The sequence below is a fragment of the Plectropomus leopardus genome, chromosome 16, assembly GCF_008729295.1.
Source record: "Plectropomus leopardus isolate mb chromosome 16, YSFRI_Pleo_2.0, whole genome shotgun sequence".
In the NCBI taxonomy this organism is placed as follows: Eukaryota; Metazoa; Chordata; class Actinopteri; order Perciformes; family Serranidae; genus Plectropomus; species Plectropomus leopardus.
The window spans coordinates 17,974,658-18,001,047 of NC_056478.1; the positions used below are offsets into that span (position 1 = coordinate 17,974,658).

The window sequence follows — 26,390 nt, forward strand, 5'->3', positions numbered from 1 at the left end:
TAACAAAACAAAACAAAACAAAAAACTTTAAAATAAAAATTAAAAAAAACACACAAAAACTGTATATAAGCTATCACATAAAGTGATTCTTTGAGGTATATTTCCTTCTTTTTAATAACTGAGCTCCCACTCGGCCCATTTTTACAGGTACCAAAATATCACTGCAAAGCGCAGCAAGAATAAAATGCAAATCACTCTGCTTTCACTGAACTAACATTAGGCCTAATTGGAAGTTAATGAGCTATCCTCCAGTTCCAGATGTATTAATAATAGCCTATCTGAGGTTCATCCTTCTTGGACTAAAATAACAGTAAATTATATAAGGTAAAAGCAATACTTCATTACAAGTGAAAGTCTTGCATTGACATTTTACTTTAAAGGCTACTCCATTGATTTAACACTCAAACACTGTTGGACACGGGATATTTTTTTTAAATAATAATGAAACGGAGACTCTTTTTTTCATCATCTGCCGCCTACATTACCCATAATGCAACTCGACCGCCGACAGATATGTCGACGATTCGGGTAGTGGCGGCTAATGTAGCCGCTAGCTAACGTTTCAATGTGAACCTACCAGCGACAGAGATGATGAGCGGGGCTCAGAGGTCAGGTAAGCTAACCTATCCTCTCACAAAAACAAAGGGAAACTCTTTTTACTTTTCCCGATATCTATCTTTGTATCATTTTCAAACTTAGTAGACGTCAGTGCTAACCGCCACAGACTCATGAGACATGTTTGAGCTAATAACAAACGTCTCACGTAGCTTCCTTTGTAGCAACAAACGACTTTTTTGGCTAACCCCAAGTTCATGTTTGAGTAAAAATGTCATGTTAAATCAGCCAAATGTACTTAAAACGTCAAAAGTAAAATTACTCCTAAAAATGTTACAGTGTCAAATTTCATATTATAATATTGTTATTGCGATTGCCATAATAATGCGCAGCGTTTATGCTAGTTAGCTGAGGGGGAGCTAATTTGAACATTTTGTCCACTGCTTGGTAATAAGATCAGATTATGTTTTGTATTGCAGCTGTGTTTAAAATCTGCTAAGTAACTACATCTGACATAAATGCTCTTGTTTTGTATGATTTTACTTCCATGTTAACTCTTATTTGTTTGTTGTGTTTGAGTGTTTTTAATGTCTTTGTTAATCCCTTGGTTTCCCTCAATTGATTTCATAAGTCTTAATAATTATAGACTGTTGTCCATGGTTTGAATGAATCAATAATGTGACTGTCAATATATTTCAAACAGTGCAATACAGTCACTTACATAGGTGAAAATATACCTTATGAGCATCCAAGTGACTGTATTGGACTACTTGAATTTTATTGAGTAACAACATAAGTAAGAACCATAGAGAATAAAATAGAAAGCTTTATTGTCACCGTATAGGATACAATGAAATTTGTGGTCCTACTCCTGATCAGTGCAGTTAAAATAAGCAAACAAGACTTTCACATTCAACACACATAACACACCCACAGAAACCAATTTTCCCCTATAATACACACAATACTCAATGGTAAAATAGTGCAAATATTAAAACAGAGCAAATACAAGATAATGGCAGTGCCTAGATAAATAGTGAGGTAGATTGTGCTGATGCTTATTGCGCAATATATATATAATTGCACAGAGGAATTTGTAGGGGTAGTGGGTTATTTACTGTCACTGTCTGTTGGTGTTAAGAGTTCATGTGGCCCAGGGAAAGAAGCTGTTTATGAGTCTGGTGGTGTGAGCTCTGATGGACCTGTAGCCCCTGCAGGAGGGAAACAGGTCAAACAATATGTTCCCAGACCTATGCTCATGGGTATTTTCCCCTCCACCTTGACTTTAAAATACCTGAGTTATAACACCTGAGACCAATGTGACATTATGCACTATATACCCATACTACCATCTAGTGGTCAAAATAGTATAGTCTATACATACAAATCCCCAATATGACAATACAACAATAGACAATAGAAACACATGGATGTCATGGTGTAAAAAGTTGGCTAACATTACTATATTTTTCTCTAAAATAGTAGATTTTAAATTAAAACATTTTTAATAAACTTTAACCCGCTCAGAACCTGGTTTGCAGAAACAGACGAGACACACACCCCACAGCTCTGCATTACAATGCTGTGTAGAGGGGTTGGTATCAAAATGTGTTGTAGCCACTTTAAAAACGGCCTATTTAAAACAATACAATATTTTCATATAATTTACAATATTTCATTCATGTTTTCAATGTGAAGTTTTATCTCAGTTGGATCACGTAACAGCTGACCCAATCAGCTGACCGGTGGCAGATTAGAAATGTAGTGTCAGAGGGAAATATTATACTTTTTAGTTCTCTGCATCCATCCAACATTTAGTAGATTTTACATTAGAAAACACATGATAAGAGCTGTAAAAAACACTTCAAGTGGTTCCCAAATTTATGGCTTTGAACCTCATACAAAAAGCAGTGTCTGTCTGGGCCCTCTATACTTTTTAAGAAATTGTATTTGCCACCAGTGAAGTGGTGTCAAAAGTACAGTCTTTTACTCTAAAACATGGTAGATTAGAAGCAATGCTGGGTAGTTACTAGTTACATGTAATTAAATTACAAAATACATGTTATTTTAAGCAGTTACAGTTACTAAGAAAAATGTATGTTTATAAATTAGTAGTAATCACACACATTACTTTGATTAAATTAAATTTAATTAAAATTATTGCATTAATTACTTGTTAAATTTTAACAGGGTATTTTATAATCTATAACCTATTACATGTCAAAAGTAACTTTCCTAAAACCGATTACAAATATAAAATGACAAAATGGAAATATCCAATGAAGGTAAAATACCTCAAATTGGTATTTAAGTACAGTATTTGAGGAAAAATCCTCTACTGCATTGTGGATGTACAGGAGGGACAAGTTTTTGGCAAATGTCTTGCTTTCTTTATTCTATTTTACTCGGTGCAGGCTTTGAACTCAGCAACAGGCATTTTTGCCAATTTGGTCACTATGGTAATGGCAGTGAATATTTCACTGTTTCCTGCCTGGAAACCATGGAAAGGAGACGCTTGTGAGGTTTAAAGCTCACTGCTCAGGAGGGGCAGGATATATTTTATTTTTATTATATTTTTCTACAGTTGAGTTATTCATCTTGTCAGTTGAGAATCTTTGCAGCGAGGCACGGTTTTGTCAGGCAGCAGAGTGTGTGTGTGTGTGCCTGTGTGTCTGTGTGCATCCCTGAGAGCCGGGACCAACCGGCTGTTGCCATGGATACCCAGTGCTGACACCACAAGAACCGTGTAGGCTTGTTGAAGATATAATTAATAACAAAGGATTAGAGGCAAAGGTAGCATGGGGCTCAGTATGAGAAACCTCATCACACAGTTACTATAATTGGCACCCTTTCTGTATGCGCGTGTGTGTGTGAGGACGCCACAAGAAAAGTTACCGAAAAATAAGCATGGAAGCAGTACTCTCATACTCTGCTGCTGCATTTATCTTCTTGACAAGCAATTTGCTCTAAATATGTTTTCTTGGTTCTTGGCCAGAAACTTGTAGGTAGATGTTTTCTGAAAGTTATTTATTTGGGCCAATGTTGCCTTGGTGGTTGCCTTGATGCCTGCATACTGAATATCTTCTGAACATTTATTAAACAAACATAATTAGATAATTGATATTACTAAAATTGATACTATTTAATAAACTGTAACTTAATTCATGGAACTATTGGGATGATCGCCATTCAATTTTGCACAGACATTTATAGTTCTCGGAGGATGAAGCCTCATGGGACTTCTCTAGTGCCTCCATAACATTTTTTTTTTAGTGAATGTCTCAACAAATGAAAAACAACAGATATACAATGTTCAGAGGATGAGATGTTGTTAACTTTAGGATGAATTTATGAAAACAAGTAATGCGTGCACGCTTACTCCATACCACAAAAGTTTAATAAGGATGTTTCCATCAAACTCTTAAAAAATATGTTTTAAAAAAAGTCTTTTTTATTAGTTTTTGACCTGACGAAGATCCAAGTAGAATCAAAATGTTGCCTTCATTAAATTTTTGTGGCATGGAGTAAGTGTGCCATCTTTACTTTTTTCTTCATTAACACTGTTTCTGACAGCTTTGCACTTATGTGATGTGTTTATAATTACTCTCCTTCAACTTTTGGATGGTTTGCCAAGACTTTCATGTTACCCTCAGGATGAATTGTAATAACTCTGGTAATACCTTAAAGCTGGTGTAGGCAGTTTGATTTTGGCTTCATTGGGCATATTGCATATTGTTTTAACTGGTCTGAGACAAAACTAGTCCCTTGCACCTCCTCTTGGCTCTGTTTTCAGGCTTCAGAAAATCTAGGCTGTGATGGGAGACTTCGGCCAATCACGGGTAATTGGCTGTTCTACAAGTGCAGATGTGTGTGCACGTCCCTTCAGAAAAGCCTGCAGAGAGAGTTGCTATTCTCGCATTGGACTCAACTGCCCATACTGCAAAGCAATGCAAAAAGAAGACCGACTTATTAAAAAGAGTCTAAAAGAGAGTCTGACAATAAATGAAATAACACATGTCAAAATTGGCAGAGCATGTCAGGGATAGAGAGAAAACGTTGCTAATAGTTTAGCTGTCTGCTAACTGTAGCCAGAGGCTCACAGCTGTGGCTTCAAATGCACATTTATGTAGGTAACGTTTATGAAAGCCTCAAATGTCTTCCTCTGCTTCACTCCCCACTGCTACAGACCACCTCACTAGGAAGAGAGCGGGAAGCAGCTCAAGAGACTGACCCCGAGTCAGTGACCACAGCAACACAAATCCAGACAGCATAATCCTCAACTTTGGAGAACTGACAGCCCCGACTCACCGCCAGATCAGCAAACTTCATGTGGCTGTCATTATACAGGTTAGTTCCCAGGTTGCTGCTGGCCATCATTCCACTATGACACCCAGCTAATTCTTGTCTCACCTGTGATCTGATAAACAGAGAGAGAGAGCGGGGCAAGGACAGACTGAGGGAATGAGCTGCGTGCAATTCTACAATGAAATAAGATTAAATAAATCAGTGTATGGGAAACGCTGGCTTACTGTATGAAGCGTGTGGGTGTTTGCACTGTCTGAATTCGAGCCATCACAGCTGCTGACCAAAGGCTCCTGTCCCAAGCTGCTGCCCACTCTCCTCCAAGGGAAGCTGTCCAGAGCGGCTGGGGGCGAAACAGAGGCGGAGGGATGGTGGGGTGGCTAGCTAATTCTTGTCTTATTTGTGGTCTGATGGAAATAGAGAGAGAGAGAGGACGGCAAGGAGGGAATGAGCTGCATATAACTGTACACTGAAATAAGATTAAATTAATAAATAAACCAGTGTATGGGAACTGCGTGAAGTGTGTGCATATGCCCTTGATCTTCGGGTTGGAGGGCCTAAGGACAGAGAAGAGGAGGAAGATGTTATTTTTCTTTAGTTTTTGCAGATTTCTGCCCACTCCAACTTTAACTTTCATCTAGCTCCATCATCTGGCCAAAATTGTATTGTGTTGAATACTGTTGACTAAATACCTTCAAAACTAATGACAACCCACTGTGGCAGTAAAGGTATGAATACCACACTGTGAAAATAAGCAAATGTCCTGCAAAATATTACGTAAGTAAAAGTAATTAAGTAAAATGTTAAGTATCAAGTAAAGTATTAAGTATCAGTCAAATGTTCTTAAAGTATTAAAAGTAAAAGAAACCCAATGCAGACAGATCTAAAAATGGAAGAAACACCCTGAAAATTTAAAATTAGAAAAAAATAAAAAATAAAATAAATGAATAAATTAATGATTAATATGAATATTTGGCGATCAATTTGACTAAAGCTATCAGATAAATTCAGTACAATATTTCTCTCTGAACTATAGTGAAGTAAAAGTCTTAAGTGGCATAAAAAAGAAAATACTCAAGTAAAGTACAAGTCACATGTGTACTTGAGTACAGTACTTGAGTAAATGTACTTAGTTTCATTTCACCACCGTTAATCAGTGAATGTTAGCATGCTAACACGCTAACTTAGATGGTGAATATGGTAAACATACCTGCCAGACTTCAGCATGGTCAGTATGAGCATATTAGCATACTGGTGTTGGCTCTGGAGGACTGTTGTATTACTGCATTAGTTATAGTCAAAGGCAAATTTATAGTTCACATACCCCTAAGCAATGCAAACAGGTGTAGTAGAGGGAAAAAAAATAAAAAAAATTATAAAAACAATATAAGCAAGCAAAAGCCCACTGAAGAAAAACGCAAAAACAAACTAACAATTACATTTTACTGAAAAGGAAATCTTTTAAAAGCAATGGTAAACAGGTAGGTCTTTAGCTTGGATTTAAAAGTGGTCAGCGCTGTCTCAAGCCTTAGTTCTTCTGGCAATTTGTTCTAAATTTAAGAATTATAGCTAAAAGGCAGCTAAAGGCAGCTTTACTATGTTTATTTTTGACTCGGGGAACAACCACAATCAAAAGTAAGGCAGATGTACCTAACAAACTTGGCAACTGAGTGCACATAACAAACTAGAATCCAAGGTGACAAATGCATTGATTTTTTGTTATGTTGTCTGCAGTGTTTGGACTGCACTTCCCAGAAACCACAGAGAAGCTACTGCCATGATGTCTTCTGCTGTTGATGAAGTTGGGGGTTTCTGCAGGTGGCGCTCCTTTCTTCATCTGTTTAACTTTGAAGTCTGTCAACAACACTCAGTGACTCTGCTGCATGATGCTGCAGTTACATTTGCTATGCGACTGAGTAAGTGGAGCACACACATGGTGATATGACAGGCTCTGTTGATAGTGTGGTATGATAATGACATGTATCAAGGTCAGCTGGTCCCCTCCCCAGCACGTCCTTATAGAAATATTATCCGGGGTACATCCACTGTGAACTCCCAAGAACTAAAGCTATAGATTATGATGCTGTAAGTCTAAGAGTTTTTCTGAATGCTTTCATCCAGCACAGGGCTGCTGGTTTATGCTTTGTGAAGATTAAACTGGTTTTGTCTGTGCTAACAGGCTTCTCGTTTGAAACAGATGCTCATTGCCTTTGTGGTATGCATTATGTGCTTCTGTAATTGCTGTCTGACTGATGTTATTGCAGACCTTACTGTGTGTTCTGCAGGGATCCCAGGGAACCTATCTCTACACCTACCGTATGAGCTGGCCCTTATTCAATTTAGCCCATTCTCATTTGATTGCACAGTGTGGGTCTGTGAAAGCGACCCCACAGGTTTGGAGGTATTGACAAGTGTCTCTGCATGAGATGGATTACTGATGCTGTGTCTGATGACACGCTGCTTCCTCATCGTGGCTTTTCACAAGTGCACCTTTTAGCCATTATTGACAGGCTTTGCTAAGGTACAAGACACAGTTAGTACATGAACATCCAATATGCAGACCTGAAGATGGGAGCAGGTTAAGTGATTCTCTAAAAAGGCTTCCAACAATCTGAAATCAATTGCTGCTTTCTGTGTTGCTCCAGTGATCCTACTGATCGCACGTTGCTTTGAGTTTTAGGCGGGCTTTCTTGTCCTCTCATACAAGCTATTAATTCACTGATGCATTTTATCAGTTTTTGGGTTAAAACATTAAATGGTGCAGTGTGGGAATAGAAGATTACTTTTTCTTCCAGCGTTTTAGATTTATCTGCCCTGTGTGGAAGGGATCAGCCTGCTCTTTGTGACTCCCATCTTTAATATATGTTGTTTTTTGTTTTTGCTGTAAATCAGCCTCAAGTTAAACTGGCTTTTGTCATTTTGAGAGGCACAAACTGGCCTCTGGCCAGTGTTTACAACACATTCTCATCCCAACTCCTCAAATACCACTGCTTTGTCAGTGGACTTACAGGTCAGAGTATGACAATACCTTTTCTGCATCAGTTTTGGACATTCGGGGAAGGCATGTTAATTTTCATTGCATGCTTTATGTCTCTTTTCAAAATAAACGTCTTTTCATAGAAAATGCACAGTTTTTGCTCATTAATTGCATAGTTTTTTCCCAATAAACTTACAACATAGGTAAAGAATTTGTTTACATTTAAATCCTTGAGTTTAAGCCACAAAAACATGTGGTTAGGTTTAGACCCCCCCCCAAAAAAATTATGATTTGGTTTAAAGGGTATGATTGTTAATAATTTAATATAACGTCATGTGACATACGTCACTGACATAGCCAGCTCCACGTAATAGCACTCTACATTAAAAAAATAACTAAATGAATTTTTCACATAGGAGACAAGTTGGGTTGTTGTTCTCTGTGTCAGAATCATCTGCCCCCCAGTGGGTATCATACTGCCACAAAGGTTGCCTCTGTGCATTGGACGCATTGGTCCACTGACAAAGCAGCGGCATTTGATGAGTTTGGAGTGAGAATGGGCTGGTGTTTAGCCTGAGACGGTGTGGGCAGGTGAGAGAGCTTCTCTGATGAGAAGGACAGGCCTGGCAGCAGTGAAACACTTCCATAGTAACAGCTGATTGCCACAAGGCCATACTTTCCTCATTGCCTGAGCAGATCAGCTGTGTCATTTAGTCTGCTCTGCCAGCTTAGCAAGGGACGCAGAAACTGTGGCCCCTGCAGAGGCTCAGCCCAGCCAGGCAGCAATGCAACTGTCCAGCGAGGGATAGCGCAGTGCAACCACTGAGCAAGCAAGCATCACCAATTATCTCCACCTCTGCGCTTATAGCAGGAATCCATTTCAGCACCATTACCTCTGGGCAGCCATGGGCTGACAGTCTCTCCCGTCAGGGCGATAGTTCTAAATTGGCTCCCACCCCTCTCCTCCTCCTGAGATTGAAAAGAGATTATTAAAGACATTCATCATAGAAGAGGCCTGAGTCTGTCTGGAAGGTCTGAAAATGGTGAGGAATGGCAGCACAATGGAGAGGGCCCTGAAGAAAGAGCGGAAACAGGATGGAGCGGAGAGAAAATGATATAGAGATATGTCTGTATGCTAAAGGCTGGGTGCTCCTCCTTGGTTCCAGACAGGGTGGTCCCATGAGTGTCCTGAGAACCGGCTGGGCTGTAGCAGCAGGCAGGGTATTGGGCCGCGAGTCTGGAGGAACGCATGCGCATAATGGGCCATCCAGTCTTGGCTCAAACCCTACATATCGGATGCAGCGCTAATGATACCCCTGGGGACCGAAACAGTCTGGTTCCTGCATGACGAGATGCACCGTACAGTATATTATCCCTGTCTGATCCGATTGAAAGACTTGGGGGAAAGTCTGTACAGGTAGCACAAGTTGAAGGTCTCCTTTGTGGTCTTATGCTCAGACATCAAATTAGATCATAATGGCTAGGAATATTACAGATTATTAGGGTGAAAAAAGTCTGCAGATGTTTTTGTTGTGGAGGAATAACACAGAGAAGACTTGTACATTGTTACACACAGCACAAATTGAAGTGCTGGATGCTGCGTTTGTTTGTTTCTCCTATTGCATATTCCAGAAGACTAATGAGCCTTTACTTCCTGTTCATTCATTTTTAACTCATGCTTCAAATTAGGCTCCTACATTAAGTAGACTCCATCCGGCCCGGTTTGGTATGTGGCATTTATTTCTGTCAACCTGCTGCCACTCACTTGCCAATCCTGATCTCTGTCACTCCTCCCATGCACAGACTAAGTGAGGTGTTATCGATGTAGTTATGTAACTACTTGAATATTGATGAACATTAGAGCTACAGTATGCCCATATGAGTACACGCTTCAGTATGCAAAAGCTGTCTTCGTGATACAGATTGCATGCACATCAGGCGATGATTAAATTAAGAATGAGAATGAGGTAATACCCAAGCATCTCAAATTATGAAACTGTAACATCAGCTAATTAAGTTAGCAAACTACACATTTTATAGCCCTTGATAAAAAAGTGTGTGCATAATTGTGTGTGTGTGTGTGTGTGTGTGTGTGTGCCTGTTAGTGGATGAATGTATGTACTCCACTATACTGTATGTGCAGGCTCTTGTCATGCACTCTTCATTTGTATACTACGAAAATAGTGCACTATAATATTATATATATCACATGTAATCGTGAAGGCTGCAATCACGTGACCAATGCGCTGACAAGGGTCAAGAATTAATTTAGTATAAGTCTACATATGGAGCCAGGTTGGGTTTTTGGGTGAGCAAAACAAACAAAAGACTTTTACCAAGGAGAGTGGTGTTTGTGTCCTGTGTGAAACTCAGTGTACTTTGTATTATTATTATTATTATTATTATTATTTATTATTATTATTATTATTATTATTATTATTATTTTACGGCAATTCGTCACCACATTTCTTTTCCTAAACCTATCCTAATACCTCATGCTAAATATGTAATGTGAAAGAACTATTTCGTTTACACTAATTTGTTAAATATCATAGGAACCATTGTATTAGGATGTGTTGATATGTGCATGGACAATTTTAAAGTTGAATTGTCAGTAGAAAAAGAAATGGAAACCAAAATATTCTATGTATAATTTAAAGGAATACTTAAAGGAAATCCGCTAATTCACTTTCTCATCAAGACTTCGATTGAAAAGATCAATGCCAAGTATAGAGCTGTAGGCAGAAAGCAATTAGCTACGGAGTCTTGTTGAGTAATGGATTACAGTGATCTTAAATCTCAATATCCTTCATTAATAAAACAATCACTCTTATGAAGATATGTATGTGTGAGTAGAAAGAGTTTTTTGGCTGTAGACTTATCAGTAGGAACATGTATAAATATTGACGAATACCTTATTTAAAGATATGCTCAGCTGGACTTTCCTAAAAAACAGTGTATAGACAAAAGTAATCCCTCTTAGTCATTACTCATAACCAACTAGAAGTGGTGTAAGGGTATGTATCTGTAGTGACTCTGCCCTCTGTCTTTATTTTCTTCTTATTTTGCTGTGTTTGGGACATTCCTGGGCACAGCGTGCAGGCGTAGTCTGGAATTATTAAAAAAGTAGCGACCAATATTGATTTATTGATATATATCAATTCAGAATATCTGAAACAATATCAATTCTCATTTTCTGCAGTATCGATATGCCAGTCAGTCTGACTTACTCATTTTTTTCCTTTCTTACCTGTTTTTTTGACAGGACAACTGAAGATAGACAGGAAAGGCAGGAGAGAGAGGACAACATGCAGCAAAGGGCAGTGGGTCAAAAATCAAACCTCAGCCTCTGCAGTAAGGTCTCAGCCTTTCAAACATGGGGCGCACACTCTACCAGGTGAGCTACAGGGTGCCTCGCTCCCTCTCTCATATTGTTAATGTTTGAAGTTAGAAATTCCAGTATCATGACAACACTAGGTGTCAGACTATAAGCAGCCACATCCAAAAGAAAAAAAATCCTGGACCCAACGCTGTCAAACATAAATACGGTATAGTCTGGCAAAACAGCAAGCGGACAAAGCTGGAATTGGCTTTCACCTTCACAAGTGATACTGATTACAGTCAGAAAGGGACAATTCAAACACAATATACCTTTAATTCTTAATTTCCACAGAGGATTGGTTTGACATTTTGGGAAAAACGTTTATGTTATCTCCTTTTTTTTCATTAAGTATTTAATAGAGGCAGGAAGCCTTTAGTTCTGAATAAAGCCTGGAGGCGGGGAGAAAACTGTATTATTCCACAATAAAAAGTCAGTTTAAAGCATACAGTAAGTCTTACAGTTCTTTCTTTAGCACCGCTGTTTTGTTAATGAGAGATATTGATAAGATTACCGTGATCCATTACTCAACAAGCCCATCCATTAGTCTGTATGTCTGTGTGTCAGCTGTCATGTGCTCTGTTGGATCAATGCTTTTCTACGACCACTGACCTGGAAAAAGCTGAAAAAGCTTTTCTCGCTCTGCTATCAATACACGGTCTAATTAAAAACAGCACCCTCGGAGTGAGCTCTGCTCAACTAGCAGAGACACTTGCTACGATTGTGTTAGAATTCCCTCTCATTAAACCCAAACCTGGAGCTGCTGCAGATTAACAGCAAAGAAGCTGTGACTTTCACCATCTTTAACTTTGGCCTCAGAACAAAGATAAGAGGATATTATGCTGTTTGTTGGCAAATATTAAAAAATCTGTGATAGTTTTGGTAGACTGACCCAAAAGGATGTCTTCACAATTCTCTGCATTAAATTTTAAGACAAGGATGTCCTTGCCTGACATAGCAGGGGGTTATTCTGGCACTAAAGGAGGCCATCTGTTCAGCCTAGAGTGAAATGTATTGGATCTCTTCTAGGTCAGGCTTGCACAATAATGAGACAGGATTGGGGTAGAACTCTTTAAATTTGGGGCTGTCCACTGGACCATGGATCATCTGCCAGCTGCAACAATTAGAGAAGCAACACATCCATGCAGACAGGCTGATGGATGGGACGAGCAACACAGCCTGCATCCTCTCCCAGAGAGGCAGAGCAAAGCAGGGCCTGCTGTCACCAAAATCCTGGGCCTCCCCTGAAGCTTTCAGCGATCAGGTCTGGCTGGAGGAGCTGTTAGGTCCCTCTTATAACCAGTCCTTCTCTAGACAGCCATGCTGCCCCAGTGCCCCCAGCAGCAGTCCAGGAGGCAGCAGCGATGGGACCAGCAGCCTGTACAGCTGGAGCTCAGGGGTCACCTGCCTTCTGCACAGCTCCATAAAGAAGCAAAGCCAGGAAGCGTTTCAAACTCGGTTGAGAGAAGAGAGACTGTTTGGGAAGTGTGCAGGTTGTCCTTCCAGGGGGGCTCACCCACGGGTGGAGCAGGGCGGAGACAGCAACCACAACAAACTCCACGCATGGCCAGAGAGAGGTGATCTGTGTCAGGGGAGGGGCTCTGCACAGACCCATGCAAGCACTAAAAGTGTAAAACTACAGTGTCTACTGGAGGAAAAGATCGAAGCCAAAGTGAAGTTTTCACAGTTCCTGGATGAGGTGACATCCAACGTGCTCGACCCAAACAGCCTGCAGGCATATGGGAAACCAGTCTCTCCCTCCAGTTTCATCACCACAACTCCACCCGAGCCTGAAGACAAGATTAAAGTGGCAGCACAGTGGAGCCCCAGGCTGCCCTGCTCAATGGCCCAACTGCAGGGCTTCTTATATGAGCAGACCCAAGAAGAGCAGACTCCCCTCGACCCAGCACAGAAAACTTATCTGGAGACGGACATTGACACCGTGAGGAGCCATGACGAGCCACAGGACCTGGAGATAAAAGTAGAGACGCTGCCACAGCTCGAGACAGACGAGAAGGACATGATTCCTCCTCCTCCACAGTTCCGGGAAGGGTTTGAAATGAAGAGTCACTTTCCGGAGTTTGATGGTGACTTCCCCAGATACCCCTACAGATCTGCCTCTCTGCCCAGGGGCATCAACATGGTGAGTGATGAAAGTCATCCCAGTCTTTAATCAAAGCCAGGCCTCGGAACATATGTTATGATTGGAGCGGAAATTGTTTCTCACAGAGTTTGAAGTGATGCCTGAATAAATCAAGTCTTTGGATGATTTGAGTGAGCTGTTCTTGATTTTTCTAGGGCCTTTCTGCGCTATTACTCAGAGCTTAAAGAGATGCAGGAAGAAAAGGGCAAGCCATAAAGTTACTTGTTCTTTGTCTATTGCAGTCAATGGGCTTTTTGTTTTAATCAAGATTTAACTCAGCATACAGTAAGTCATCTATACAGCAATAACATACATTAATCAGAAAAGTGTCAAATGAAGATGTGTGGAAAAAATATCGACAATAAGTGAGTCTTTATTTTCACAATCTTTTCATTTTACACAAGACAAGACAAACACGCAGATGTGCAGTGGTGGAATGTTACTAATACTTGAGTAAAAGTGGTGCTTTTATGGTCTTTATAATTCTACTTCACTACATTTCAGATGGGAATATTGTATTTTCTACTCTATTTGACATTTTTTATCACTAGTTACTGTTAAGATGGAGATATTCCACAATGGACAATAAAAATCTTTTAAATACAGCACTTTGTTAAAAATTAAACTAGTGATTTCCAACCGATTAGGCTTCTGACATCTTACAAAAAAAAGTTTAATGTTGCGTTCACATACTGTAGAGTCAGGGGGATGGTGGACAGCAAACTTGATAATTAGGTGAGGTTGGCAAAGAATACCGGTAACGATGGACATCATTACTATTCAAAGTAAAAATACTTCAGCTATTTTCCATCCTCTTTGAGGGATTTTACAACTGGATCTCATGTAGCTCCTTAACACAAGACAAAAAAACCCCAACAACAACAAAATAAACAGGCGATCTGGTAAATTACTGGACCTTACTTTAAAAAAAAACCATAAAACTGAATGCTAAATAATAATTATTTAATGTTTTTTTCTATTCTTTGTAAGCAATCCAATATCACCATTGCCACATATCTGTCTCGCCATTCTGTCAGACTGTTTTTTCCGTGCTGTCCAGATGATGTCCGTCTGCTACTGTCTGCCACCGTCTGCCATTTGCCTTATTCTATGTGAATGCAGTATAATCACCAATTCAATACATGTTTAAATGACCAGTACTTTTTAAAAATCTGTTTATATGTTTTTGCAATATTTTTTTTTAACATAACACAAACAATTGTGTATATGCATCTCCTTCCCTCTCCTGTCCCCTCAGCAGAGGTAAACAGGAATAATCAGTACTTTTACTTAAATACTTTAACTGCTAATACTGTTACTTAAGTAGTATTTTTACTTTTCATGGAGTTTTTTTTACATTTTTGTATTGGTACTTTTAATCAAGTAAAGGATCTGAATTCTTCTTCACCACTGCAATTACAGGAAACAAAAATGGTAGTCATATGGTCATACATATATATACATACATACATACATACATACATACATTTACATACAGGTATACACATTTATACCCTCATCCCCACATATATATGCATTCATGTGCAAACATGCTCTTGTACATATACACCCTGAAAGAAAAGAAAAGGACTTCTGACTTCAAGTAGCCATAAGCGTGTATTCATGAGCAGAAATGGTCTCACAGAGTTGGAATTGATGCCTGAATACATTGAGTCTTTGAATGAGATAAGTGAGCCGTTCTTGATTTTTCTAGTGCTTTGCTGCACTACTATTCAGAGCTTAAAGAGATGCAGGAAGAAAAGGGCAAGTCATAAAGTCACTAGTTACTTGTCTAATGCCGTCTATGGGATTTGTATTGACTGTTTTGGTTCACTCTCTTTGCTGTTGTCTGTGTTGTTTTTGGCCGCAGCAAGCACCTGTTTTTAGTGAAGACGCTCTGAAAATCTGCAGCAAAGGGTGACCTCTAGCTCACCCGGTAGAGTGTGCGCCCCATGTTGGCTGAGTCCTTGGCAGAGGCGTGGGTTTGGATCTAACTTGTGGTCCTTTGCTATGTTTCAGCACCTCTCTCTGATCCATCCGTTCCTGTCACTCTTTAGATGTTCCATAAAGGCACCAAAATTAATCCCACTAGCTTCTCAGCAAGTGAAATTATCAACTATCTGGTGAACATACTGTTCGTCAAAACCGAGCTAACATGAAAGTAAATGTTGAGCTTACATTTTTCAGGTGGCTAGAAAAACATCTCCAAACAAATGCTAATGTTGCTTCATATCTTTTGGATGTGTAAATAACCAACTATTTGGTAACAAGTTCATCATATAGACTAAAATGGTGATAATATTTCAGTGTAGTGTTAACAGCTTGTTTGCTCTTTTCTTAAATGTCCAAACAATGTGTTATTTCATTTGATCGATTTTGTCCCATGGAAAAAATTAAAGCCCTTTGCTCACTGCACAAAAAACCCACTAACACTCTCTAACGTCTGAGTTTTGTATGTAATCGGAATGTTTGCAATCGGCATTCACACCTGGGTCATTCGACTCTGCAGTATTCACAGGTATATAACATATTACGCATATTGTATATCTTCTGCTTCTTCTTCTTACTTATCTGTTGTACATTGCTGCATCATATACATATTGTGTGCTCTATTTCTAACTTTGCGTACTGGCTTTACGCATTGCATCGTAGCATAAGGCACATCGTTTTATATTTTACACACTGCATGTTAAGCGTATTTGTAATTTTTAAATATTCACATACTGGTGCTAATTGCTTTTTTATGACTGTATTTCTATTTTATGCTTTATATTTTGACATACTTTGTGCTGGTACTTCTTTCCACTTTATATAATTCTCTATAGTTGGCATTAGAGCAACTGTAGCAAATCACAATTTTCCCCTCGGGGATCAGTAAAGTTTTTCTTATTCTGATATCGGCTCCAGCTCTGATCGGCAGTGATGGAAACACAACACCTGGGTAAACATGTTAATTTTAGCCCCAATGCACCAACACAAACTACCGCCAATATCAGCAGAAGCAGTACTCAAACATTGCAAATTAGTCTGTGCTGAGTTTGAAAGAGAGGAAGAAGTAAGAGATATTTTAAAAAAGTAACCTCAGTAATATTTTCACTGGCCTCCATGCTACTTTCTACTAACCTGTTCTCCAGCCTGTCAATGTCGTTGAGTATGACACACCACTGGTAGATTTTGGTGGAAAAGGTATCTAATTAAAACTCAGTTTGTAAGACAATCCGCTGATCCACACAGGCATACTACCACTCAGCTGATCCACGAGATTTTATGATGATGATGGTGTGTCTGTGAGTGCGGTGCTCCATCCTGATCAGTGAACAGGCTTTTATAGGTGCGTTCTGATTAGCATTGTACCCATTGGCAGCTCCTCCAAACAATCCAAACTGAACAATGCAGTCATTTACTGACAGCCCCCTCACCAGCATTTATCGTGTGACATCCATCATTTACTCAGGTTGAGACATAACCTTTCTAAAGTGGCTGCAGATGAGAAGGACCCGTTTAAACAATTGTTTTACTTTAGGAATAGCAACTGGTGGTTTCCCTAGAGTTGCAGCAGTGTGTCATAGGAAGACAGGCCGAAGGACTTAATTAGCAATTACTGCATCAAAAGTGAGTGCATTTGCAGTCTCAGCATGACATTCATCTCACTGGTAGATGATAATCCATCCTCCTCTTGTTTCAAAGTGTATTTTTCCAGTTCCTAAAAAGCATTTTTTTCTCAAATATCACAAGGTTTGGATTCCCTGGACAATATCTAGACAAGTGACTGCACTGTTTATGAGTTTTAATTTGCAGTTTGTCCGCGTTCCTCCATGAACCCAAAACATACTTGACAGATCTCCGAAAGTGGCACCGCTGCCATTTAATAATAAAGGAGAAGATCACATTGCCTTAATTTATTGTCTGATTAAAATTCAGCCTTTGCCGTCACCTTAGCAACTGCTTGGAAAAAAAGGTGGGTGGTGTGGGGGCTGAGAGAGGCAGGCATGCGAGCCTGTTGGTGTTCATCTCAGTGTAGTGTGTGTGTGCGCGCTTGTGTGTGTGTGTCGCTGCAAAGTTTCCTCACACGAGTCCTTGTACTTGTGTGAGCGCGGTAACGAAACATTCTTCACAGGCACACGACCTTCAGCTGTGCACTCGCCGAAGATGCAAACTCGATTCGTTAAGCATACCCCCACGGCTTAAAAGCGTGTTTTTATTGGTATTCTGACTCGGCTATGTTTCTCACTGACCCTGGAGATCAGTAATGTGTTCGCAGCGGTTGCCTCCTTCATTAACGACACTTGTGGACGTGTTTGAATCCCTCCCCTAACTACTGATGATTAAACCGACTTTTCCAACGTTCACCAAACCATAAAACATGATAACACAGCAGCACGGTTGCCACACTGGATCAGGCCTAAAGCTCAATGAAGATGAGAATGCTGGGGGAATGATGCATAATTCATTGCCATCAGAAAAAGGGCCAGCAGCAGACTTGTATAAAACGTATTCTCCCTAACAGCCTGGGACTTGAGATGTGAGATTCAACAGATTGGACCACCTGTTCCCCCTCACCTCCTCCCCCCTTCTCTCCCTCCTTTCTCTGTCTCTTTCCACCACCCCCTCCTCTCCCCTCTCTCTCTCTTCCCTCCCTCAGTCTTTGCTCTTTCTCCGATTCAGCACCTAGACAAGGATATTGAGTTGCTGCCAGTATCCCTTGTGGGGGGGCTTGCCATGTATCTGCAGTCTGGCTGCAATGGAGGTTTCCGCTCTCTCCCTCTGCACTCCCTCCCACCTTCCTTCTTCCTCTCTTTCTCACTCTCTCCCCTCACACTCTTGGTATGATATGATTGTTCCCTTCTCACCTCAAGTAAGCGCAGATGCAGACAGCCGGATGAGGGCTTTCTCACGAGCAGAGACAGAGTGGAGGGAGAGGAGCAAATGAGGGAGCAGGGACGAGAGAAGGGGGGGGAGAAACATAAACAAAAACAGAGGGGGGAAACAGAGAGCGTGCCTGCTGATGAATATGTATGTTTTGTTTCTGTTTGTGCTGCAGCGATGCTCTACTTGGCAGCACCCGGGCCAGTTTTATGGGTCCCCTCCACTAACATGCTGTCATTTCCTTTAGGTGCCTGACGAAGAGATGAACATAGACACTATCAGGTAAGCTTCTCTCTCTCTCCATCTCTCTCTTTCTCTCTGCACACATCTTTCAGCGCTCCATCATCACGCCCCCGCGTTCTCCCTGTCTTCTTCCTTTAAGCTCCTTCCCTCCCACTCTTCCTCTCTGTCTTTCCACTCTTGCACAGTCTCTCTCCCTCTCCGTCTTCCCTCCTGGCTCAGCTGCTGCTGTTGGAGTGGTGTGGTGGTGCTGGAGGTGGCAGCGGCAGCGGCGGCAGTGGTGGTGGGGTGGTGTGCATGTGGTGGGGTTTCTCTGAGCTTCAAGGGAGAGCTGGGTAAGCCAATCCAGATAGCATATAGAGGGGGGTTTTCTCCATTTCCCCGGCGAGGCTCAGGCGGCAGGATTTTTATCTCTCGGTCTCCAGGATGAAGCTCTGCGTGAGCGGAAGGTACTGCTTCACCGTTTGCATCTTTGATTTGGATTACAAAGCTGGCTTGGTTGTGTCTGTGTGAACGTGTGTACATGTACACATCTGTGTGTGTGATGTGTGTCAGTTTGTGCTCTCTGTGCGTTGATGCAGTGCTGTCAGGAATGATCTGCTTTTCTGATAGTTTGTTAAAGATAAAAGGATGTTTTTTTGTTGCAGAACAAGGCTGGCGATGAATGCAGGGAATCTCTTGGCTTGAAAATTCACTGCAGCGTATATGTGGCATTACTGTAAAAGCCTTTTCTCTATGGGATCAATCAAGAGTGATTTTTAATTAGTCTTGAATGTGTTACGGCAGTAAAAATGTCCATCCTTGGCTCTTACATATCATCTTATGCATGATTTCAGACAGTCACCTGTCGGAATGCACCTATAACATTGATTAATTACTCTGCATGGCAGCGCTGCTTTGCCTCTGTGAACAACTAAGAAATAGTAGCTATAATCAATTATTTTTTATGTATTTAAATAAACCTGACAGTTTCAAGTGTTCATACAACACCTAGGTGATAACTAACTAATGCCTGCATGAACAGATTTTGATGAGCTCATTACAAAATTACAAGTGCTCACCCACTTTTCTGATTAAAGTTGCGCTGCACGCAAATTAAAGCAGCAAAGCAAACATGACGAGATGCAGAAGAAGGCTTTGCTTCTTTTTGCAGTTTCTCCCTCTCCTCTCCTCTCCTCTCCTCTCCTCTCCTCTCCTCTCGTCTCCTTTTTACCTCACTGTCCTACAGTAGGCATGTTGTAATTGATACTATTACTAATGAACCATTATTAATCCACAGATGGAAATAGATCCCTTTTGTGTTCGATTACCGATGGTATTATTACGATTTCAGGCAGATTACAGTTTAAAAGCCGTTTAACCAGCCGATGAGGGGGTAATTAATCTGACGGGGTGTTTCTCCAATATCAGGCATCAATTGTCCTCACCTCTGTGTCACAGCTTTAATTGAATTATAGCAGCTCTGCTGAGATAAGAGGGGGTAGTCCTGCGCCTTTTTCCTCTCGCTCTTTGCTGAATAGGAAACAAGGTCACCTGTGGCCTCTGAAGACGCTGTGATGAGGTTAAACAGGAAGCTGGATCTACCTGACAAGCCTGACCCCACATGTACCCCCCACCCACCCCCACATCTCATCTTCAAGACGCCTTCCAGTCTAAGTGATGAAATGTCCTGAAATCTCTTCCCCTCTCTTGCTCTCTCTTTTTCTCTTTCGCAATTTCTGTCCCTCCCGTGGCCAGGCTCTTGCGTCGGGGCCCCGTGGCGGAGATAGAGATGTAAATTTTACATGGAGCTCCAGAGCAGCGGAGACTGAATGAACAGATTTAAAGTTTCTTAAGAGTTTTTAAAAGTGTTGTCTGAATATTCAAGCAAATGTCAAAAAGCAATTTTCTGCTAAAGTGTTTTACTTTAGAAATGAGATCGACACCACACAAAAAAACAGTGACAGCTGCTCTGGAAGGATGATTGACAGTCCAAAATTGAATGCTGCTTTCCAAAAGAGTGATGAGGAAATTACGTCCTTGGCTGGCAAGAAAACAAAAGTTTGACATAGTTTTAGGGTTTTAACATCTTGAATAATGAGATTCAGGTAAAGTGGATGTAAATTTAGAATAATCTGTAGTTGGTATTCATCATTTGAAGCAACACCATTAAACAGAAAGAACAGACAAATAAAAGTGTTTATTAGATATAATGCAGTGCTTTTGGAACTTGCTAGGAAATACTTAGAAAAGTTTAAACTATTGAACATCACCATAGTCACTCAGAGAAGATGAACAGATAGCACTTATTTTGACAACCTCACCTCCTAATCGATTTAGTTTCTGCTCAGAAGCTTTTAATCATTTCACATTCATTATATAATCTCCCACAGATGTTCAGTTGGTTTGACATGTAGGGGCAAAGTTTATAGCATATGATTCACCTCATTTTCATACTCATTTAACCATTCAGTGACCCCCCCTGCCCTGTATGGAAGTAGCTGCATTTGTTGTTGTCCACTCACTTATTTAAAGAAATTGACATGTTTAGGATTATGCTTATTTACTTTCTTGCAGAGAGTTATATATGAGACGATCAATACTACTCTCATTTCTGACAGCCATAATCAGGTCAGCCTATCTTGGCATAAAGACTATAAATGGGGAAAGAGCTAGTCTTGCTCTAAAGGCAACAAAACCTGCCTTCCGGCATCTTTACAGCCCACGAATTAACACTTTATATCTGTTTTCTTTTTTAATATGCAAAACCACAAGTGTAAAAACACCAAGTTGCTGTGACTTCCTTTAGTTTTGCTGTCCGAACAACCAAAGGAGAGTTTAGGAAGTGAAACTGGAACTCAACATTTTTACACTTTGATTTTTGTACCGACCAAATTAACAAGATACATGTAAGTTAATGAGATTTATAAGCGCTGGCAGGCAGATTTTGATAACAGATTCAGGTTAGCTGCTCCCCACTGTTTCTAGCCTTTATGCTAAATTAAGCTGACGAGCTTCCAGAGGTAGCTCCAGATATAGGGGTGACAATATTCTTACCTAACTCTCAGCAAGAAAACAAATAAGAATTTCCCATGATGTTAAAGTATTCCTTCAGTTTCAATTTAACTTAAAAGCAACCTGGTCTCATTCCTATAGAGCATCAAAACACACTGCTTTGGCAGTGTCCCCTGCGTTATGAAAATGAAGCCCGGGGCACAGTTTTGCGTCTGGGTGAGTCGCACCAGCTTTCCAACAACTCCAGGCGTGTTTTTTAGCGACACGCTGCTGCGTTTCCAGCTGCATTGGCACCAATCAGAGCCAGGTGTTTCTTCCAATCACAAGTCAAGAATCTTTGTTGCCTACACCTAACTTCGAACCCCCTCTTACCAACAAATATGTGCTACTCAAAGGCAGGTATTTTTTGGCCAGCCAACCAGCCTAAATGTAACAGTGTTCCTTGGTGACATCCATGATCTTCTGTCATTATAACCAAGTAGTTTTGGTACCTAAACCTAACCTCGCACCCCTTCAGTGTCAGGATAAAACGCAAAAGGCTTCCCCTGGCGACATTTTAGAGATGCCCAGGGCTTCTGCCACAGTGGCAAGATATGCTCAACAGGGATTTGATCGTGTTGCTTAAAAACCTTTTTTTTAACCTTCTCAGGTTGTAGTCTCTGCTTATACTAAACTATGTAACCGGTTGTTAATTAATATAACCAGATATATCATCCCCATGGTCCTCAGCTCCCTAATTCCCCTATTCCCCTATTCCCCTAATATTACACACTTTACATCTGTCCTCCTTGTGATTTACAAATATTTGTAAGCCTGTATATCTTGTGATATAAACTGACGTTATCAGAAATTGGTATCTTTGCTGTTAAAATTGCAACAAAGGAAAATAAATGCTTCAAATGCAGTTTGAATGGTAAATATCTGTTCAGCCACTGTCGAGATATTCAGGGTTCTCACAGTCATGGAAAAAGTCATGAAAATTCACAATCACATTTTCTAGACCGGGAAAGGTCACTGATTAAGTAAAAATCATTGAAAGTTTTGGGAAAAGTCATGGAGTCTTGTAGTGTGTTATAAAATTGTTACAGTAATTTTCTGTGGATAGCCTTTCATGTAATGAAGTATAACTGCAAATGTATTTTCTGTAGCTGTCAGCGTAACGTAGTGTTAATATGTGACCACGGCGCTTTGAATATTGTCATGTATGCTTCTTCATTTTCTTCCCACTTTCCATTTCCCCCTTCATGTATAACAGCTTATGAAGTTTAGGTGTGAATTGTATAATAGGTCCTTAAAAAGTCACGAAAATGTTTAGAAATTTTGTCCATTACAATATGTGGGAAACTTGGATATTAATGTCCGAAGTCAAGAAAACCATCTTGCCTGCAATTTAATGGCATAGATTTTAAGGAGTATAATACAATAGGCTTTAAGCTGTAAGTGGGTGATTTCGACCCAGAGAAACGTGCATTGAACATTTGACCTGGGGCTTAAACTTTGCTAAGAACATAAAACCTTTTTTTTAATTTGTCGTATTAAGAGGATATGGAGCTGGAGAACAAAGGACCAAGGGAACATAGGTACGCTCACTAGGAGATAGGGTGGTCTGACGAGGTGAGAGGTTAGTTTTGATCTGCTTAAGTGGACAGTGTTGGTCTAACAGCCTAATGCTCTTTTCTCTCCTCTGTGGTCTGAACAGTTGGCCTCTCTCCTCTCTCCTCTCTCCTCTCTCCTCTCTTGCTCTCTCTCTCTGCACTGACAGCTCCTCTGGGGGTTATTAAGTGTATCTTATCATCTCAACCCCATTATTCCTGGTCCCCTTTGCCCTCTTCAGCACCGGCGGTCAGATCATACAGGTCGGATTTATTCCTCGTGACGGTGAAGCGGTCGACCATGTTAATGGCTGATGGCTTCTTCGTGTATAATAGCTGCCATAACTCAAGTTTTGGACATTACATAGCAATCTACAGTATGTGATAAGTCCAGTTCCTTTCTGAAATGGAAGCACTGAAATTCAAAGTGAGGCTTTTGTTAAACTTTAGTCACTGTGATCACAAGTGACAGTAATGGGATAATGCTCAACACCACACTACTGCTTAGCATTCTGCTAAAATGCTAAAAGCTGCTGTAATAGTAGCACAAGTGGAAAATAGACAAAACCTCAGCGCATAGCGCACTACAGTGTATGTGAATGAAGGTGAATATGATATATATATATATTACATTTAACAAACATTTGCTAGCATTAGCTGCCTTAAGCTAAATGAAATCAAAAATCTAAATCAAACCAGACAAAACAAGGCTGAAGCAGCAAAAAACTTCAATTTACATCTGTAAGACGGAGAATGTTATTTCCCTGTGTTGATTTCTAATTGGCAGTAGCAGTACATATTGTATTTGTGAGCTATTGATTGATATTGGTCCTTATGGTGCCGGTCCTGATGCTGCATTATTGTGGCTGTCATGACCTGTTGGAGGTGATGTGTGCTACATTACCAGGAGCTGTTTGCCATATTTAAGCTCACTGAATTATTACAGGAGTTATATAGGATATAACTATATAGAATATGTGTCTGTGTCATGTTGTTTGTGCTTTATGTGTTTCTATTATGCTTTTTAACACTAGCTGCAAACACAAATTGCCCTTCGGGGCACATAATACAATTAAATTGAATTGAAAATTTAGTTCACGTAGACTCACTGTATTTTGAACACTTGCTGCGGTAAATTCGCTCTGCTGCCGTCATACGTCCCCACACAAGCTTGAATGCTTGCCTTGTCTCTTGGGAAGGGTCTTACAAATCAAAACAAGTTTGATTGAAACTTTCGGACCAATTATTTAAGAGAAAACATGAAAAAACTACCAAGGTACATCGTCTGAACCACACATGGGAGTACAGTGAACACTCACTGTAGTTAGCAGACATTTCTGATGCTCTGAAAGCATTATGTTTTGTTTATCAAATGTCATTGAATACAGTATAAATGTTATTTCAAAATACTTACATTCAGTTGTTGTCCATTTTCTGACAGTAATCTGTCATGTTTGTTACTTCTAAACTTGTTAAGTTCATAATTTAAGGTGGGATAGATTTATAAAAGGTGAGACCTAAACTGCTGTATGGTCATTTTAATTATTTTTTATATTTATTGAGTTTTATCACCATTAAAATCACCCTGAAAATAGTATTTTGCATAATCCCCATACTGGACCTTTTAGTTACAAAATCCTCCCCAGCCACCAGATTGAAAAATCACCCTGTTCTCTGTCAAATGAATAACGTAGATGCTTCTTGGATGGTCAAAAGATGAAAAAAGAGGGAAATTTGATGACACAGATATGTATTTAATTTATGACCAGGAAGTATTTAAATTATTTATATCAAAAGTCAAGTGTCTGGAATAAAGTGATATCTGAAATGCAGTGAGTCTGCATTACATAGCTTTTAAGTGTCAGACAGAAAAGAAGGATGTCTGAAAAAACATTTTTGTATTTGACAGCAGCAGCAGGGATGTAAGGGTCTGTGAGCTGCAGTTTGACTACTTTTTTGTGGAACTGAGTTAAAGGATAGTTCAACATTCCAGGGAATACATTTATGTGCTTTCTTACTAACAATTAGATGAAAAGTTTGGCAGTCATTTATATCCATCTGTTAAACATAAATCTACAACCAACAAACACTTAGCTTAGCATAAAACTTGGAATCAGGCAAAATCCAACTATCAGCACCTCTAAAGCTTACTAATCAGCATGTTCTTGTTTGTTTAATCCCTACAAAAAATGCTTGCAAAAATGTGTCTCCAAATTTATGTAAAAAATCATATGATATAAAACTAAAGAGGCACTCCTCCATGAAAACCAAAAGTCCACTCTTCTATGATCTGCAAATCTGCAAGCGCAACTACTGTGTGTCTGGATATATTTCTTAGAAATCTCTGGTAGAGTTTACTGCCGATGATCCATATGTGCATGTAAAAAAAAGCGTACGTATAATGATTGGTATGATAGGTGTGTATGGTGTGTGCAAAATCTGTCAGGGGCCCATGCTGTAAGGTGATTGTTTTTGACGTTTGGAGAAACGGGAGTTTGAATCCAGGGCAGGCTGCAAGATAAGAGCTGATAAATTTGGTGCCTCGGCTGCTGTCCATGGTGCTGATCAAAGCCTGGTTTGCAGGATGGGAGGGACGTCCTTCAGTTTAGTAATAGGGTCGACTGTTCAGCGGCCATGTATTTTGGCCTTACTTCACTGGGGAAGAGAGCAGGCGCCAACTCACAGACTATGGCTGAAGCAACCTGAATTCAGCCTGCACAGCCCCAGGAGGGGCCTGATCCTGGATCATAAGATCAACAAACGTTTTGTTGCTGTCGTTAGGATGAAGACATAATGCTACGTCTTTTAACCCCTGGCAAAATGTGAGGTGGGTTGCTGGGTGTTACTCTTGTGCCCACTCTGTGCCCCAGGGATGACGTTTTTCTACAGGCCAACCCGGAAGCTAACATCGCCCTGATTCCCTTTTCAAAAATCCCATGGAATTTTTTCATTGGATTTTAGATCATTGCAGAAAATATGCTCTGTTGTAAACAAATGTTTATGATACTTACACATTTTAGTCAGCAAGATAATCTCCACAACACCTTTTTTAGGATTTTTAAAGCCTAAATGTAATTGCAAGAAGTAAAAAGCTAATGTTAGGCTATTAACATCGTCACCACCGCTAAAAGGCTGTAAAGCCGTGTCCAGCATAGCTGGTTGTGATGACGTTCCGTAGTCTCATTAAGCCTCTTGTTTGCAGCCACCTTTTTTCAAGACACATAGAAGCTTCAGAGTACGAGCGTTTACTGATGTATTTTATGTCATAGAACAAAACATGAAAGTCTCTTGTGTTAACCACAGCAAGCAAAAACACATTCAAAGAACTTGTTGACTTTGAAA

At 40.1% G+C, this 26,390-nt stretch overlaps 1 protein-coding gene across 7 annotated transcripts in view; it reads left to right on the forward strand.

The window, feature by feature from the left end:
* The first annotated feature begins 525 nt into the window (after window positions 1-525).
* Window positions 526-26,390, forward strand: part of si:dkey-174m14.3 (uncharacterized protein LOC563117 homolog) — a 48,263-nt gene continuing 22,398 nt past the window's right edge. For 3 of the 7 annotated variants that reach the window (XM_042503467.1, XM_042503474.1, XM_042503473.1), the window contains exons 1-3: window positions 526-613; window positions 4,742-4,902; window positions 18,470-18,504. Coding sequence is in view for 2 of the 7 variants with exons in the window: in XM_042503473.1 (XP_042359407.1) it covers window positions 18,485-18,504 (20 nt within the window). In the remaining 5 variants the exon portion in view is untranslated. Of the gene's footprint in view, window positions 614-4,741; window positions 4,903-6,708; window positions 6,774-11,099; window positions 11,232-18,469; window positions 18,505-18,779; window positions 18,912-26,390 lie in introns of those variants that run through there. The other 4 variants (XM_042503470.1, XM_042503472.1, XM_042503469.1 and 1 more) reach the window with 4 other exon arrangements.